General features: G+C 46.2%; 1 protein-coding gene across 2 annotated transcripts in view; it reads right to left on the bottom strand.

Annotated features, from left to right (window-relative positions):
- Nucleotides 1-1,237: 1,237 nt before the first annotated feature.
- The window catches only part of LOC309359496 (transmembrane protein 132C-like), a 245,810-nt gene continuing 228,359 nt past the window's right edge, over nt 1,238-18,688 (bottom strand). For both annotated transcript variants that reach the window (XM_081893263.1, XM_081893264.1), the window contains exons 6-9: nt 15,167-15,372; nt 13,652-13,925; nt 11,486-11,677; nt 1,238-3,016 (exon numbers count right to left, since the gene is read on the bottom strand). In XM_081893263.1, the coding sequence (XP_081749389.1) occupies nt 1,817-3,016; nt 11,486-11,677; nt 13,652-13,925; nt 15,167-15,372 (1,872 nt within the window). In that variant the 3' untranslated portion in view covers nt 1,238-1,816. The remainder of the gene's footprint in view (nt 3,017-11,485; nt 11,678-13,651; nt 13,926-15,166; nt 15,373-18,688) is intronic.

The following is an 18,688-nucleotide window of genomic DNA, read 5'->3' on the forward strand; positions in this document are numbered from 1 at the left end:
GGTTTTTATGGATAGCATGTTTAATTTCCTATTCTCTTGGGATGAAACCACAAAGGGAATATCACAATGGAAGCACCCACCACATAGAGGATCCTATGCAGCATTTTGTTGGTGTCATTTGTCTACTGATGATAAGGCTTTATGCCAAGGGTAGCCCAAGTGATGCTTGCCATATGTTGGACTCCAGGGCCCATCAGCCACTGCCAGATGGCCACATGTTGCGCCATCCCTGGTTCAGTCTGTAATGGAGTTGGGATAACCTAACAGCTCATACTTCACAGGTACATCATACATGCAATCAGGAACGATGAGGTCATTGATTATTCAGGTTGAGAGATGCATGTGCTTCTGGAGAGGTTGACAGTTGTTAACTCTGCTATTCCAAAATGTTCAAGAACTTTTGACACAAAAAAGATGGACATGAAATATGCACCCAGCATCCTTGCTAGTGGTGGCCTCTGGGACTGGCAGGGCAGACACCAGGGAAGCCACAATGGATGGAGCCTGAGCCAATGGCAGGTGAAAACCAACTAATTCCACTTTTGTCCTGTCTTCCTCCCTGCTAAGCTCCATAACTGCAAATAGAGACTTAGGAGGAAGAAGCTGACAGCCAGGGCCAATCCCTGGCTGTGAGAAGGCAGGCAGGGGGGCTCGGAGGAATCAAGAATGAGGTTGGTGGGGCAGTGCCCCATTCACCCTTGTGCCCCATCCTCCACCGGTTCCAGCTTCTTCTCAATAGAAGGTGAAATTGTGTGTATGGGGGAAAACCCCGGTCCAAAGTGGGAAGGGCTAATAGTTGGCAGGTGGGTGGTGAGGACTGAAAAGGCTGTTTCAAGGGCCAGATCCAGCCATCAGCTGGCCCTTAATGAAATTCATGCATTCCAAAGGCATGCCACACTGAAATGAAGTGCTTGTGTTGATCATCTTCAAGTGTTGAGAGTATATGTAAACTAATATTGGGATATTATTTTTGTTCCATAGAAAAACTCCTTGGTTAATTATTGCCCCCCACCCGCTGCATCCCTCCAAAATGAAAAGTAAGGTATGAAAGGCAGAAGAGTGGGGAACAAAGGGGAGGGGGACCCTACGTACAGCATGTGACACAATCTTTTTTTTAAAAAATCGAACTGTAAAGAAAAATAATATTGTCTCTCCTCTGCCTGGCATCACATCCTGTCTCCAGCAGCAGCGACTGTATGACTACTACCTTCAGACAGTCTCTTCATAAGTCTCAGTATCATATTTTTGATGCTTTATTAGAAATATAAAGAAGTTTTCTTTCTTTTTTATTATCTTTTTTCCTTTTTTGTAAAAAAAAAAAGAATACTTTTGGTACCTTGTGTTTAATTGTCTTTGACACCCTAATCATCCATATCATAACCTCACCTTGTCCCAGCACATCATACTAGTCAGTTCAATTCCTCTGGCCTTCTTGTCCCAAGTTCTGCCAAGCTGGTGCCCTCCAGATGTTTTGGACTACCAAATCCCATCAGCACAGCTGTACAGGCTGGGGCTGAGGGGAATTGGTAGTCCTAAATGTCTGGAGGGGACCAGCTTGGTGGAGGTTAGCTTATCGAAATGGCTGGACGTTCCATCTGGGGAGGGGGAATAAGAACAAACCATCATGAACATCTTTAGCAAATACCTCTCCCTGACTCTCTCTCTATATATAATCTGTTGTGTGTAAGTCTGTTCAGTTCCCCCCACAGTTCACACACACACAAACAGTTCCATCTTATTCCGCAAGTCCCTCCCAACTCAACTGAAGGCATCAAGGTGTGGTTGCTGAACCATAAAAAAACCCCAACAACCGAAGCTATGCTTTGTCTTTGAGCTTCTCCATGTAGTTTCTTATCTCTTTCGACTCCCCCAGGTCCATGTCATGGCAAACCCATTTAATGTCATCTTCATTGCAGTTGAGGATAGAGTTGATGGTGGGGCAACCATCGTCTGGAGGGATGGTGGTAAACGTCGTGAACTTCACCCGCTTCCGCTTGGAGGTGGGTGAATGCAAAGGGGGATCGGGTTTCGGCCCTTCCCCCTGCTTGCCCCCTGAGTCAGCCGACCGATGGATTTGGCTCTGGATACTTTTCGGTGTGCTGCCGTTGAGGAGCTGGTTGCTCTCCTCAAAGCCTATCCCTCGGTCTATGTTAGTTGTGCGTTCGTTCTGCTGGGGGGAGACGTCCACTCGGTTCTCTAGGAGCTCACTTTCATTCCCAAGCCACACCCAGTCATGGGAGTGGCTCATGGAGGTTTGCCCTTCCATCGGAACTTGCTTGTGCCGGTATTTTAACGTGAAGGTGGCACAATTTATCAGGAAGACAAGGATGGCGAGGCAGAAGACTCCCAGCAGAGCATACATTCCAATCTCCAAGTCACTGAGACCCCTGGGTGCCTGCACAAGGTCACTGTCCTCTGTGCCACCATTGCTTTTGGGAAGGTCAATTTGTGCTGGGAAGTTGGTGAAGTCAATTGGGATGTTTTGGAGCTGCCCGTCATCCGAGAGCTTTTCTCCATCCAGGCTGTTCTTAAAGACTTTGCTTTTGATCGTAGACTTTGCAGTGGTGCCAGCTTTCCTGACGGAAACTTCCTCTCGTTCAGCAGAAGGGCTTCCATAGTACCGTCCGTCTTGCCCATAACGCTCTTGGTCCAACACCTTCTGCCTTCGGTCGCTCGCATGGTTCTCGATCTCATCGGCATCGTAATCGCCGGCCCCATGGGAGTTGGCATCATTCTGACCAAACTTGACCTTGATGCTACCGTTGCCTACGGCAAGAACACTCTTCCTCTTGGACTTCTGGCAGGTTTCAGAGATCATCATGTCCACTTTGACCAATGTGCCTTGTCCTTCGCCTTCTGCTGCAACCACTGGCCATTTCATAGCAGAGCTCTGGTGGGCTGAAATGACTGATTCATCGAGAGAGGAAGCTGAGAGGGAAAAGTCTTTGGGGTCGTAAATGTCCAGTGGGGTCACTGAGCCATCGCTGAACTGGATCCAGGAGCTGACCACTGCTTCCTAAAAGATAAAGGAAATGGTTAACCACAAGATCTGAAATGGGCCCTTCATCTCACAGTTGCATGGAGAGATAGGTATAGGTATGGGGCTATCTGTTTAGCCCATTTTAGTGTTGGCTAAGTTCTAAAATCTTCCTGGATGTTTTAACTGTGTATTGACAAATGTACTTTTTTCTGACTGACGGTCGAATAAAAGGTTGATGATGATGATAGGTATAGGTTTTCCTGCTTCCTAGCACTAAAATGAAGGATTATCAACTCAAACGAAATTGCAAATAGCTAAAACATGGAATGGGTTACTCAAGATGTAGTGATGTTCAACAACTAGACAAAATCATGGCAGATATAGATATCAATGGTTACCAGTCATGATCACTGTATACTGCCTTTAGGATTAGTCACAATAAAATGTTTCTAAGTATCAGTTGCTATGAAATATGAATGGGAGAGCGATATTGCAGCCATGTTCTCGTGTTCCCATGGGTCACTGTGATAACAAAATGTGGACTAGATAGACCTTTGGTCTGATCCAGCACGGCTTTTCTTATGTACCATACTACCTTCACAGTTCTGAGATGAAATATTCGTGTGCATGTATGAGCATAGGTGTGAATGGGGAGGGGGGAAAGATAATTCTTTCTATTTTCATTTTTCCTCTTCTTGGAAACAGGAGCAAAAGGACCATCTAAATGATCATTTAGCCAAACTGTGATTGATACATTTTTTAATGGTGGCACCCCAATTATGGAACCATCTCCTCACCGATGTCATTTTGCTGCCCTGCGAAACCTTTCCAGGTCTATTTCCCCATGATTTTTTAATCCAGAGTAACTCATTTGATCTTTGTCAGTGTTTTTATGCAGCTTTTTATTACTTAACTTTTATTTCTGCTGACGATTATGCCCTGCTCTCTATAGATCTTGTTGCTTGGATATATGTTCCTTTTAAATTGTTTCTTCTCATCTGCTTTTATTGCAGGTTCCTTTTAAATTGTTTTTATTGTATTTCCTGAGATATATATGTTTTTATTAGCCACCCAGCAAAAGTGTTGGAAGGCGGGGGTAGAAATCCCCACATTGAATAAATAAAATATCCATTTTCATCAAAGCTGGAAAGAGGGAGGAAGCAAAATATTAATTAACAAAGCAACCCCTCATTTTTTTTTAGGAGGGGAATCCTATAGCAGAGCTACTGCCACTTCTTCTAAATCACTGTAAACACGGCAGGTGTGTTTTTTTCTCTTTTTTTCATGGAAACACAGGGAACTGCTTTGCAGTGAATCAGACCCTTGGAGCATCTAACTCAGTCCTTTCTATACTTACTGGCAACTGCTTGCCAGAATTTGGCAGGGGATTTTCTCAGCCCTTCCTGAAGATGCGCAAGGATTGAGCCCAGGACCTCCTGAATTCAAAGAAGATGCTTTTACCAGTGATCTACATTCCTTCCCCAAATCAATATCCAAGTTAAAACCTGAGACAGGGACACAGGAAGCTGCCTTAGTGGAGGCCGCCAGTGTTTGAAAAAGAAAAGGTTCTGACCTCCTTTTTACTCCTTTGCCTAGTCCTCAGACCTTAGTTGGCACAAAAGAGTCTTTGAGAAAGAGTATCCTTGCAGAGTATGGCTGCTTTTATTCTTAAAAAGTCTCCTTCTCCAACCACGACCGACAGCTTTTACATACACCAAACACAACCAGCTTTCTACCATCCAACCAACCCACACCAAACACTAACATTGGCCACTCTATATATACAGGTACAATTTGGTGAAAGGTTGCACGAGTCATTGTAGGCCACTGACTTATGCTGACTTAGTTCTTTTAGCATTAAAGAAACAGCGGCCATTTTTTAGGCGTGACAGGGGCTGGTTCATTGGGGCGATCAATCTCAGTCTCCCTCAGCCAACTTGCATGCAGTCCATGGGGTGGCCCTGGTAGTCTGCTTCCTCCTGCTGAGTCTCAGGTTTGCCCTTCTGGAACTCAACAGGGAGGAGGGAGGTGGGGACAAAACTAGAATTAGTTGACCCAAGTGCAACAGCATTGCCTCTACTTGTGACCCCCAAACCTGGCATTCAAAGGCATATGGCGTCCCATTGTACTGTCCAATCACAATGCCAGCATATGTTACCAGGTTGTTTGCAAGCAGCTGAGATTTGTTGCACCCCAGCTCAGAACAAAGGGCATTGCTACCCTTCTGGTTAAATTTCAAGCTTTTGCTGACAACAGCAAAGGGCGTTTAGTTCCCTGGGAGCCTGGGACTCAGCTAATATTCCATTTTGAAGCTAATCCACAGCATGCTTTGCAGAGACCAGGTGAGGGGGAAATGTACCATGGCACTGCAGAGAAAGGACAAAGGGCTCAATGTTTTTAGAATGCTCAACATTCTAAAAGGACCCCAATGGTTATTTAGTCCAATCTCCTGGAATCGCTGATAAGGGTCTGGAAACCAAGCTTTATGAGGAATGGTACAGAGAGTGGGTATGTTTAGCCTGGAGAAGAGGAGACTGAGTGGTGACAGCCATCTTCAAATATCTCATTGGAGGTTTTTAAACAGGGGTGGGAGGTCTCCTGCATTGCCAGGGGTTGCACTCAATGTCTTCAATGGTCCCTTGAAACTCCACAATTCTATGATCCTTCTGTTGAAGGCTAATTGGGCTGTGGGGGTGTTTTTAGTGTGCTTTGGGGGTGCAGCTGAGGAGAGGAGGACTATACTTCCTGGCTGTGTCATCCCCCCACCATAACTGTCCCTCCTCCAATTGCAACACGATGGGCATTTTTGGCAGGGAGGTCACAGCTGGGGAAGGAAAAGTGAACATCACAAAAAGCTACTGGCTACAATAGAAGGCTCCCCACCCCCCAGCACAATTACAGCAGGAAGGAATGGGGCCCTTTTGGCACTCGGGGGTGCCTCTGTGGGCACTTGGGTGCTGTGTTGGTGACTCATGGCCTAAGGCAGCCTTTGCCAATTTGGTGCCCCCGAGAGTACCACTCCCATGATCTTCAGCCAGTGCTGTGCTGGCTGGGGCTGAAGGGAATTGTAGCATCTATGGAAAAAAAGAAAACCCCCTAGAAATAATGTAGCACTGTGTCCTTCAAAGAACTGTTTCTGCAAAGCTGGCCATGCTGGTGTGCTGCATCAATAAATCGCCCCCACCCTCATTCTTCGACAGGCACCTCCAATTACCATCAAGGAATGAAGATGGATGAAAACCATCTCATCTGCAGAGCTTCAATCTTTCATGATGGCACCCGAGATGTGACAGATCTCCCACTGGCCCATTAATTACAAGTAATAAACCTGGAGAGATTATGGTAGCCCTGGTTACATTCGCCCCCTCTTTTCTTTTCTTTTCTTTCTTTCTTTCTTTCTTTCTTTCTTTCTTTCTTTCTTTCTTTCTTTCTCAGTTCTGCAGTTCTCTCTGCAAACAAGCAACATTTTCACAGGATTGCTGCCAATGGTCCTTTTTTAAAAATTTTTTGATGATTTATTTGATGGCAACAATGATGGGAAGAGTGTGAGATCACTTTGAATGGCAGCACAGAACAGCTGAAGGGAAGAAAAAACTGGGACCACTCCAGCAGTTGTGGGTCCATCGCAGGACCTCAGATGTTGAACAAAATATAGAGGAGAGCATGTGCAGGAGAAGGTAATCTGTAAGGTGCCCAAATCCCAGACATGCTACTCACAAAGTAAGCGGAAGTGATTTACATTAAAACCAATGAAGAACATCTAATGAAAATCTAAAAACACAGCAATGCTGATAAAAAGCAGGACTTACAGACCCCACGCCATAGAAAGAGGCCGCAATGGTACCCTTCAAATTAAGGACCAAAAGGCCAAGTAAAGATAAATCTTTGCCTCAAAGTAAATAGGGTGTCAGGTGGCATTCCATGGGGAGAACGTTCCACAAGTGAAGTGCCACCTCGAAAAGGCCCAATTTTGTGTTGCCGCTCTCCAAATCTTCCATGTGGGGGCACTCAAAGAAGGGCCTCGTATGAGGATTGCGTTGTCTGGGTTGGGTCATGTGCGGAGAGGCAGTTCTTGAAGGACTGGGTTCTTGAGACTTATTTATTTATTTATTCTATTAGATTTATATACTGCCTGTCACTGACTGAAAGTCAGTGCCAGTAAGCTGAACAGCAGTGACTTCAAGCCCCACTGAAATTTGCTACATTCCAGAGCTTCCAACTGGGAAGTATGGAGTATAGCTGATACAAACAGAGCTTGAAGTCAGCACCAGTCATCAGAGATCTTCCTGTGCAATAGAACTTGAGTTCAGGCTATGCTGTGAAGGAAAAATGTGTTACCTGATGTCATGATATCAGGTGATTGGCAGGGGGTGGCTCTGCCTGTCTGTCAAAGTGGCCAGCTGGGGGTGGGGGAGCTAAGGATTTGCCCTGCTGGACTGAAAGGTTTTCACATCACCACATTAGAAAAAGAAGATTTGGTGCAAAAATGGACAGCTGTGAAGGAAGTATCCAGTTTTTCACCCCTTCAGTATTGGGCTGTGCTGTCATTCATGATGAGGAAATGTCTCATATCTGAGCAGGCTTCTGTCATTGCTTGAGTCAAATCAATCATATTGTGTTCTGATGAACACAGGCACAGACCATGGAAAAAACACCATTTGTCTTCTCGTTGACATTTGTAAGCTGCTCTGGGAGCCATTTTTTGCTGAGCAATAGGATAAAAATGTTTTGATCCAGATCTTTAATTAATCAAATTGCTTATAATGTGAAATGGTCCTGGAGAAAGAGAATGGGGAAGAAGAAAAAGGGAGATGTAGCCACCATGTAACTCAGGCATAGGCAAACTCGGCCCTCCAGATGTTTTGGGACAACAACTCCCACCATCCCTAGCTAACAGGACCAGTGGTCAGGGATGATGGGAATTGTAGTCCCAAAACATCTGGAGGGCCAAGTTCGCCTATGGCTGATGTAACTGCTGCTTGAGTCACTTGCTGATGACTGTGTCTACTAAGGGTCTAAGTCAGAGATGGAGAATCTGGTGTGCTCCTGATGATGCAGGACTCCAACTCCCATCAGCCTCAGCCAGCATGGCCAGTGATAAGGAAAGTGGTAGTCCAACAACATCTGGAGGGCCGCATGATTCTCATTCCTGAGGTAAGCTGTATACGCCAAATGTAAGTAAGAAGACCTTAACACAGTCAGAGGACTGTTACTTTCCTTGTAACTCTCCCCGCCTTCTTTAACCATCAGAGAGTTTCTCAGTGTGCAAATAGAAAGATGACACACAGTGCTGGGCCATGGGAACAATCTTTGGTGAACCAATAGCTGTGGGACTAGCTAGTAAAAGGTAAAGGGACCCCTGACCATTAGGTCCAGTCGTGGCCAACTCTGGGGTTGCGGCGCTCATCTCGCTTTATTGGCCGAGGGAGCTGGCGTACAGCTTCCGGGTCATGTGGCCAGAATGACTAAGCCGCTTCTGGTGAAACCAGAGCAGTGCACGGAAACGCCGTTTACCTTCCCTTTGGAGCGATACCTATTTATCTACTTGCCCTTTGACATGCTTTTGAACTGCTAGGTTGGCAGGAGCTGGGACCGAGCAACGGGAGCTCACCCGGTTGCGGAGATTCGAACCACCGACCTTCTGATCGGCAAGTCCTGATCCCACAGTGCCACCCATGTCCTGGGACTAGCTAGTAGTCAAGATCAAAGAGGATAGAGGAGCAAGGCAGGAATCAGGACCAAAGAGTGAGCTGGAACCAGAGGACAAGCCAGGAGCAAGTCAGGACTGAAGAATTAGCAAGAATACATGTGCGCATCAGAACTCAGGGAGACCTTGTTCTCCAGCAAGGCTCTGCTAGCACAGAAACCCTCTTCTGCTCCTTCCTGCTCAGGAAGATTCAGTCTCCAGCATTGGTGGATGGAGGCAGTCCAGGGCCTGATGGTACTTCTTTGAGAAGGTGCCACCTGCAGTTCAGTGGCTCACCACATGGGGCAGCTTCAAACAGAACCAGCAGCTCCTGACATTTTCCATTTCCCCCTCCTGCTTCCACCCCCAGGAAGAAGAAATGTGAGAGACTTGCTGGGTCTGGCCAAAGGTTATTCTTGTCCAGCATCCCATTTCTCCTATTTATTTAGTCAGTCAGCTGCTTCCCAGAAGCCCACAAGCAGGGCTCAAATGCAACAAACACTCTCTTCTGTTGGCACCCATCACCTGGTAGTCAGAAACAGAGGATTTGAACATGGTGATTCCAGATAGCGATCATGGATAAGAGCCATGGTTCTATGCCAGAGGTCATTTCTACCTTTGAATAGACAAGAAAACACAAACCAGGGAGGGATTGGGGAGGAAGTTGGTAGCCATGAAGTCTCCTCCAACCTCAATGGAGCATGAAGAATCGGCAGGAGTTATTTCACTCGGGGACATTCCTGCACTATCCTCCATTAGCAGCGCAAGATAAAGGAGCCAAGCCTAAGTGCCCATTAAAATTTCCCCATTCCACTCTCTTTTCTTTCTCCTGAGCTGGTTTTTATAGCTTGTTGGGCAGTGAGACAAAAGAGAGCACAGAAGTGCATACTGTGCATTGGGGAGTCTCAACTTCTTGGGTTGGACTGATGCACTCATTTTCAATCTGCAGGGATTTATTCATTTCTGTTTATGGTGGGGAGCATCCTAAAGCAGCATCTTCCCCACCTTCTGCCCAAATTGGTACAGCCCATTCTACCATCTTACTCGGCAACATTTTTATAGACCCCGTTCAAGTGACTGTTTCTAGACATGTGAGGGAAACGAGTGTCCCCTTGCAGATTCCTTCTGTGTCTGCCTCACCTACTTATTTGATTTGCCTCGAGATTGAGACTTCTATACATTCCTCATCTCCATAGAAGCCACGACCTGAACCTTTCTGCTCGGAAGCTTTGCCCTGGCTCAGTTGGAGTATCAGAGACCTGTGAATTAAGTAGGATCAACACGCTGGTGCCTTGATGAGCCCAAGCGTGAACCTGCCTCTGTCAGCCAAATCTGAGAATAATAGGCTACCAGCGGCGAATGGCTTTGCCCTTCCAAATGGAAGAAAGGAACATGTTTCACCTACTCGTCTCCTCTCCCTCCCTCCCTCCTTTCAATGGAAGCAAAGTCAGTTGGGGGTGGGGCTTGAAATACAAACTGCAGTTAAAAGAGCATCTCCCCAAAATGTCTTATACCTTTCCCCACATCACTGTTGCCTGCCATGCATCCCTCTCCCTTCCACAGCTGCCAACTTGAATAAAATATTTTTTTTGGGGGGGCGGGGAGCAGGTAAGCCCAACCCTGCATAATCAATGACATGGCACAGTGCACACACACCATTTGAATGGCAATGCCCATCAACTGCAGAAGGGGCAGCAGGCAGCACCCTCAAATATTTTATTAGGGGAGGTGAAGACCCTTTGGCTCCCATGCCTCCTTCTTTTTCCTGGTAGTGGGATAAGGGTGGCAGCCCCTTTTCCTCTTCATTGGGATACCATTGCTGTTAGGAGTTTAGTTAGGGCTCTTGAGAAAAATTAATTCAACTTGGCTCCTAAGCCCAGTAGAGTTTATTGAATCTGGGAGCCCTAGAGAATGTCACTTCCCAGAGCTCCTTCAGCCTGGAACCACCACTAACACACAAGCAACAGGTAAGTTTGGAGAAAGAAAAAGGGAAGGTAGCAGGATAAGGGTTCATGGGATGGGGGTTGGTTGGAGGGAAATTGAGATGCTCAGAATCAAATCCTGGGATCTTCAACATGCAAATCATGTGCTTTACACCTGAGCTGTGTTTCATTCTGAGAGACCAAGGGATTGTTTTTTTTAAGCACCTGCAAGGAAATACTGAAGCAAGCAAGCAGGCATATTTAGGCAAGCCAAAGAGAATAGCATCACTTAAATGCTACTTTAAAATACCTTTTTAAAGACCCTGACAACCACAGATAGCAGTTGAGCTCTCCCCATAGTCAGATGTGCAGGACTCTCAGAGCAAGGCTTATGAAACAGGGGTCCACAGCTCAGCTGTAAAGCACATGTTTTGCATGCTGAAGATCCCAGGATTTGATTATGAGCATCCCAATTCAAAAAGGTCTCAGGATGCCATCCTAAGGAAATAAATCTTATGCAGCCTTTGGAAACCCAATATCTATGAGAAGAGATTGATCCATGGTCAAACTTGGTATATGACAGATTTGTGTGTTCAGCTTGCATACATTAAGCAGCTTTCTCCAATTTTTGCTGTTCTGCATTATGTATGACGCAGTCATGTTCTCCAGTGTGATTCCCTCTCAAGCTTGGAGGAAGACATAACAGGAAGAGGACCACTCAGGGAGCCTTTGCCCCCCACTCAAGGATTTTCTGAAGCAGAATATGTGTCCTTGCTGGAGTCTTTGCATTTGTAAGACACACTACAATGGCGGGATCACAGTATGCACACATCTTGGTGCATTGCTCCAGAGAACTGCCTGAATAGATAGAACAAAACAGGATTCCACATACTCTACCTGTTTGGGCGTATGGAGCAGCTCCTGGGCCACAGTGACAGCCACAACAGCTCGGTTACTCACTGCACTGGGCTGGAGGAAGAGTGACAATCCAGCTACCAGCTGGACCCCCATATCCGTGATGGTCACCTTCTCGTCCAGCACTGTCACAGTTTTCTCTGCCAAGATGGAATCAGACAGCGGAGACAATACCTTTGGGAGAAGCCAAAGGACAACAAGGAATCTATTTAAGATGGGGTTAAAGAGCAATAGTCACCCCTCCCCAAATTCCTTATGCAAATTTATATTTTCTCACATGAGTGAGAAACGTCTCACAATAATGTCTATGGCAGGGGCTGGAGAACCAGCATGGTCGTTGCTAGCACAATTTTATACATCGTTGCTGCATAAGTTGGAAACAGGACTTTGGTGATGGCTAGTCTACCTACCCCTTAGTGAAACTGTGAAGAGGGCAACCAAACACCTTGAGAGGTATGAAGGACTACAGGTCACTGGCAGAGCCATCTGCTTTATATCAGTGGTTCCCAATTAGCTAAGTACTGCAAACCCCGTTTTTCAAAAGCCAATCCATGGATCCCCTACTTTGACAATTTTGATATCTCTATGGTAGTTTTTGTTATGTGAATGGTGCCTCAGACCCCCTGGGTGGGTTATGCAGACCCCCTGGGGGCTGTGGACCACCAACTGGGAACCTCTATATGACAAAAGGGCCCATCCATTGCATCACCAAGCACGGTTGGGGAAAGACTCCCAGCATCACCAGGGCTGGGGAAACAATGCTAATGTAAACCAGGGATTGGCAACTTGTGGCAGTCCAGATGTTCAGTTGCAATTCATGCCTACCCAGACAGCATTACTAATGGTCAGGAATGATAGCTATACACCAGAACATCTGTAGGGTCACAGGCTCCCCGCCCCCATTGTAGAACATAGTAGGTTAGACAGACTAAAGGTCCAAATTGGTATAAAGCAGACTCCTATGTTCCTATCAGGCATGTTGACTTGTCACTTGTTGGTATCTTTTGCATACAGAAGATCCCAAGTTCAACCCCCAGCATTTCCTGGTAGGTCTGGAAGAGGCCCCATCTGGAATTCTGGAAAGCCACAGCCATTCAGTGCTGACGTTGACAATACTGAGCTAGTTGACTCCGTACAAGGTGGCTTCCTAAATTTAGACCTAGAGTTTTCAACTATGGGAGGGGACCTGAAAGCATATCCTTGGAGAGAGGTATATTTAAAAAGAGGCATTGTACTACTGCAAAGCAGTAAAGATGGGCCCAGTTTTCTGGTTCTGGGAGCTGTAAACATCATTTGAATGTATGGTAGATAAGACCATTCAGCTGAAGTTCTGGCTTAATGGGGTCAGGACATATGAGGGAGAGAGCCAGAAACAACATCCCTTCTGGAGGGACTCCTTATACATAGATAATTCAGAAAACCAAGAAAGCTCAGTTTCTTTGCTGCTGCTATTCATGGATCAGGCCCTGAGGAAATAATATCTATGGCCAGAAGGGCTTCCTGTAGCTGTTGGAAACAGGATAGCAGGGAAATCTTGCAAGGCTGACTCTCTTAAGGTACAGGGAACATTTGCTTGAATCTGAGTTGTCTGGGCTCTTTGGGGAACAAACATACAACATGGCTTTTGCCCCAGTGAGAGTTACCATTTTCAGTTTACCCTTTTCCGTTCTGAACAGTCTACTGAGGGCCACAGGACAGTGACCAGCAAGACCAGAGGCAAAAGTGGATGGGGTAATACATGTACCCTTGTATGGTAGGCTGGTCTCCACACACAATCACAACCCCTCTGGGTCTTCCATCCAGACAATGAAGAGGCATTGTCAGTGTTCAGTGACACATTATAGCTAGGCAGAAACACTTGGGATGCAAAGCAGAGCCCGTGAGGTATGTGGTCTGGAGAGAGGGGGCATGTGCTGGGCACAGTACCAAGGGCCAAATAGAGAGGCCTGGAGGGCCATATTTTGATCCCAATTCTGAGGTTACCCACCCCATGCTCAGAATCTGGCAAGGCATAAAGCCCAGGAACCATGCTACTAATTCAAGGCATCCAAGGAAGCCTTTCTTGCACAATAAAACCATGGAATGGGATGCTCTCGCACCTAGGTGCAACCACAGCAGCTCAAAAGATGGCAACCATTGTTGACTGACCTGGACCATTGTCATGCCGACTTCCTGTCCCACCAAGACTTTGCCCCCCTGTAGCTGGGCCACGTGAGGCTTCTCTAGCTTCATGAAGTCCGTCACCAAATCCGTGATGTCAAACTGCCAATCAGATCCTAGCAAATAGGTGAGCTGTCCCCACGGGCTGGTGTCCTCAGCTACAAACTGGGTGAGAACCCGCACCATGGCATGCTGGTACTGGAGGGTGCAGCCTCGTCCTTTCCGCTCATCTTCGTCCTCATCATCACTCTCCCTTGTAGGTCTGAAAGATTATTGTTTCAACTTAACATTCATTCCCAACCAGCACAGGTATTTAGGCAGGTGTGCCTCATGTGCACAGATGTGCCTTTTACGAAGAAAATGCACCTTGCAAGCATATGAAGCAAACTCTTGCTTGGAGAAACCAAAGAAGACCAATATGTTTTATGGTTGCTAGATCATGGTCAATGCACTTTCTCATAAGGCCCTAGTCAATGATGAGGTCCATGCCCAGACAAGAGAGTTTAACTCAGTTGTAAAGCATATACACTGTGTGCAGAACATAGGAATTCCATCTGTCTCCCTCAAACCACCCTTTCATCACCCAAGAAATTAAGACTGTTACTTCGTATTATTTCCTAAAACCAAACTTGGCAACAGCAAGGGGGTGACCCCAAAGGTAAATGAGGAGCAGAGGAAGGTGTCAGACTGAGTGAGACAGTTGGTCCATCTAGCTCATCATTGTCCACACTGACTGACATTGGTTCTCAAGGGTTTCAGGGAGGAGATGCCGGGGACTGAACCAGGGTCTTTCTGCATGCAAAGTATATATGTGCTCCACCACTGAGCCATGGCCCTTCCCCAGAAAGTCTCATGCTCAATCACTGGCATCTCCACTTAAAACAACCCGTTCACAGGTTGTGGCAAGGACTCCTGCCCCAAACCCTGGAGACCTGCTTGCCTAGATAGACAAATAATCTCACCTGGTATAAGACAGCTTTGTACGTTCCAAACTGGGGAAGGGATATACCCCTATGCCATCCTCATGGATTCTCTGTTGCCATCCCATTGCCATAGATCATGCTCTTCCTCACCCTCTCCTGTCCTGTGGATTGGCAATGTGGGGAGGCAAGGGGATCTCTTCAATGGAAAGAGGGTGGGGGCTCAGAGTTTCTTTCCTATTTATTACATTTGAAACCATTCAGCTTTCTGCGCTTCAAACTTTGAAAGCACGACAGGAAGAGTGAACTGGGGTGTGTGTGTTGAAATATAGATGGTTAATTTCCCACATGGTGCTGGTGGGGGAGCTGAGTCCCTTCAAAGCTTTGTGTCTTCCACCGCTATCTCTCATGTGCTAACCTTCCATAGCAGATGGGAAAGTTTAGCTGTGTGAGATAGCACCTCAGCCTCCTCAGATTCCCTGGTCTGTTTGGAGGTCTTCTCCAGGATTCTAAAGAAGGAAAGGCAGGCTGGTACATCAGCCTGGCTTGGAGGAGATCAAATGCATTTAGCAACAAAACTCACCTCTTGTTCGAAATGATGGGAACTCTCCAGCCTTTTATTTGACTCAGCTCAGTGTCTGAAACATCAATCTGAAGAGGCAGGCGTGGCACCCATACAGTAACCTGCAGAGGAGCACTCAGGTACTGGTAGGTGAAGTTCACCACTGCATTCACCTTGCCTTTCATTTCCTTGCCGTTGACATAAACATAGTCACACCTGTCGGAAACCTAAAAGAAGAGGAGGGAAATGAGAAGTATTTAAGGGTGACACCAGTGGGTATGCCATTTGAATAAATGTAGCTGATTCCCTCCAGATATTCTAGGATGTAAATTCTTTTTTAATACAGGCCTTTACAAAAAACCTGAGGGCGATGGGCACCATCTTAGAAGCAGTGTTCGTTTTCCTTATCATACAAGAGGAGGTGCTTCTTATGAGCATCTGACAAGGTGTGTTCCCTGTCATACAGAAGGGAATGTCTACAGCAGAGGTGGGAAGCTGTGAAACCAGGGATGATAAAACTGTGGCCCTCCAGATCTTGTTGGACTCCAGCTTCCGTCAGCCCCAGCCAGCATGGCTAATGGTCATGGCCAATGGGAGTTGCAGTCTGATACCACCTGGAGTGAGCCAAGTTGGGGAAGTCCAAGCTGCAGCATCATGTGAACATGTGTGAACCTGTATCACAAATCCATAACACAAGGTTTGCAAACCATCCCATATCATCTCTCCCCCAATCTCTTGTATTCTCCTTCCTTCCTTTTTTTTGAATATTTATTGAATTTTATAACAAATAATGGTACAAATCTCAGTCATCATGTTATTTACAATTACTCTCCCTCCCTTCCTCTGGACTTCCCTCAACTGCCGCTCTGCTGAGTTATTTAGTTTTATTTATCATATCCTGCTTTTCCTACACAAAAACAAAATCCCTTATCATTTCTCTGAAATATCTGTTACTCAAATGAAATTGTGAAAGTTTACTCAAATCCTGCCAGTGAATCCAGTCCATTCTGTTGTTTCTGTGAATAAACTATAAATGGTTCCCAGACTCTTTTGAAGTCCTTTTTGTGCTTCTCTCGTAGTTTGTCTGTTAGCTTAGCCAATTCTGCACAGTTCCTCGTCCCTGTATTCTCCTTCCTGGTGCACAGAGAGTTCAGTCCTGCTTCCTGCAGTATCCTCCCCACCACAGTGAGCCAGCTTTGAGGGTTGGGCAGTGTCAGGGGACTGCCATCGGAACAGGGGAGGGAGGCAGGGGGGGCCGCTGGGATACAGAGAGCCTCCGAAACTCCTGAGGAGTAGTTCATCTTCCAGTGGTGGGAAAAGCCACACCTCCAGTGGAGAAGTGAGGGAAGGGGCCAGCCAAGCGAGGAAAGGGCTTGAGGATGCTGCTGAGAGCCCCAGCACCTCACTTCACTGGGCTGGCCAGGAGGGACGCACGCCACTTCTGTTGCCCACCTTGCACAGAGGGGTGAAACGCAAGGAGGGGAGGTGGGGGCTTGGGGTGCTGAAGTTCTTATGTTGAGGGAGAAGGGGCCACTCCCAGATTCTGCAAGTGACTAAGACAGACATGAACTTTGTAGATCTGCACTGTAAATAGTTTGCACAATAAAACCTGTAAATGACAGGTCGGAGTTCTGCCTGGTTACTCACGAACAACCACCATCAGCATCTGACAGACAGCACCACCCACCTGCCAATCACCAGCTGTCAGTATGATGTCAGGTGACTGACAGGTGCAAGGTCCAACCCACCCCTTAACGTTGGCCTGCCAGGGTGGGAGGGATAAAGACATTGTCCTCTGGGCCTCAAAGGCCTTCTGCAGTCCAAAGCAGTAATGCTTCCGAATACCAGCTACTGAAAATGGAAAGGTGTGAGAGTGCTCTTCTGCTTAGGTTGTGCAAGTGGGTTTCCCAAAGGCGTTTAGTTGCCTACTGTGAGAACAGACTGCTGGACCAGATGCACTACTGGACTGATCTGGCAGCTCTTCTGATGCTGCTATGTTTTTACGTTCGTAGGTTCTGCACCCTGCTTCATGACATGCTCAGTGGTCCTTAACACTCCCTCTGCTTCCTGTGATCAGGTGTGAGCGCCATTGTTTATGTAGCTAAAATGTAGCATCCACATGTAAAATGAGATGCATTGGCAGGAGCAAGGAAACCTCAAGGTTTGCAGAAGTACAAAATACTAGAAGAAAAAGCCAAAGAGGGGGTCTCTCCCAGCCATTGAGCACTGAGCATGTTCAGTGGTGCTGGAAAGCTGCCTGGCAGTTTGGGGAGGGAGAAATGGAAGACGGAGAAGGGGCAGGAGAATGCAATGGAGTCTCACGAACAGGAGTCCTCCACGTTGCAACATTCTGCCATGAGTCCCACTTGCATAGCATAATCTCCTCTGGTCTTCGTCATTACAGTTAAGATATTATAAATCCCCACAACAGCTTGATATGAAGAATGGAAAACCAAGTGAAAATAATTTCCTCCACAATAGCCCATTATCTGTTTATAAGCATTTGCAATACGTTTAGTACGATGAAGCTATTCTCTCCTCCCCCATCTCGCTGCCTCCCTTCCCTCCAACGCTGCAGTGGATTTATCATTAGCATGTAAATACTGTCCTGAACTACAAGCATGCATTAGCATAGTCAATTTAAGAGTTATATTAGTAATCACTTCTTTAATCAATGTTGCAATTTACAGACCATTGAGTTTTCTCATTTATTACCTTGCTGAGTACAAGTGGGAGGGATTTTTTATACTATTTTTTAAAAAAGAATCCTCTCTAGAAGATATAAATCATTAAGAAGGATGGGGATAGGATGAAGTGACGCTGCTTGATAAAGTCGTTGTCATAGTAATTCCTAAAGGTGTCATAAACGTCGAGGGAAATCTTGCAATGCGTTAATCATGCATAAAGTGGTCTGCAATGGGGGAACCTTCTGTGTTACTAAGGACAGACCAGAATGTTTGCAGAAATTAACCAGCACGCAGCTTCAATTCCCTTTATGCTGCGTGGCAATCCCACCCACCTATGAAAATGTTTTCATCTTCTTTAAATGAGGACCATTAGCTACCAGAAGGAGATTCTCTCTCCCTGCCTTAAAGTTATATGAAGCAGAGCTAGGCGAGTGCTACCAGATGCATCCATGCAACTAGCATTCTGAGAATCTTACGTTAAAATGTAAACATGAATCCCCAAGTTTCTAGGCTAGGAGGTTGACCCTGCCTGTAAAAGCTTCATGAATGAACAAAGTTTAGTATGCTGCTGAGCAAAGTTGTCACACAGTCTTCTCTCTGGAAGTTTTCTATATGTGAAAAGTGTGTGTGTGTGTGTGTGTGTGAGAGAGAGAGAGAGAGAGAGATATTCTGCCTAAAGGCCAGTGTAGTACAGCATAGTAAAGTGACATTATATGTGCCTGCTAATTGTGAGATTTTTGATTTTACATCCCAGTTCGAATACTAGATTTTATTTTGTACCCTAGTTTTGTGGATATACACATCACATCCATTAGCTCTCCTTGTAGTTAGCATTCATACAGCTCTTTCAGTGTTT

This window comes from Podarcis melisellensis (assembly GCF_964234715.1).
Source record: "Podarcis melisellensis genome assembly, chromosome: 16".
Taxonomy (NCBI): Eukaryota; Metazoa; Chordata; class Lepidosauria; order Squamata; family Lacertidae; genus Podarcis; species Podarcis melisellensis.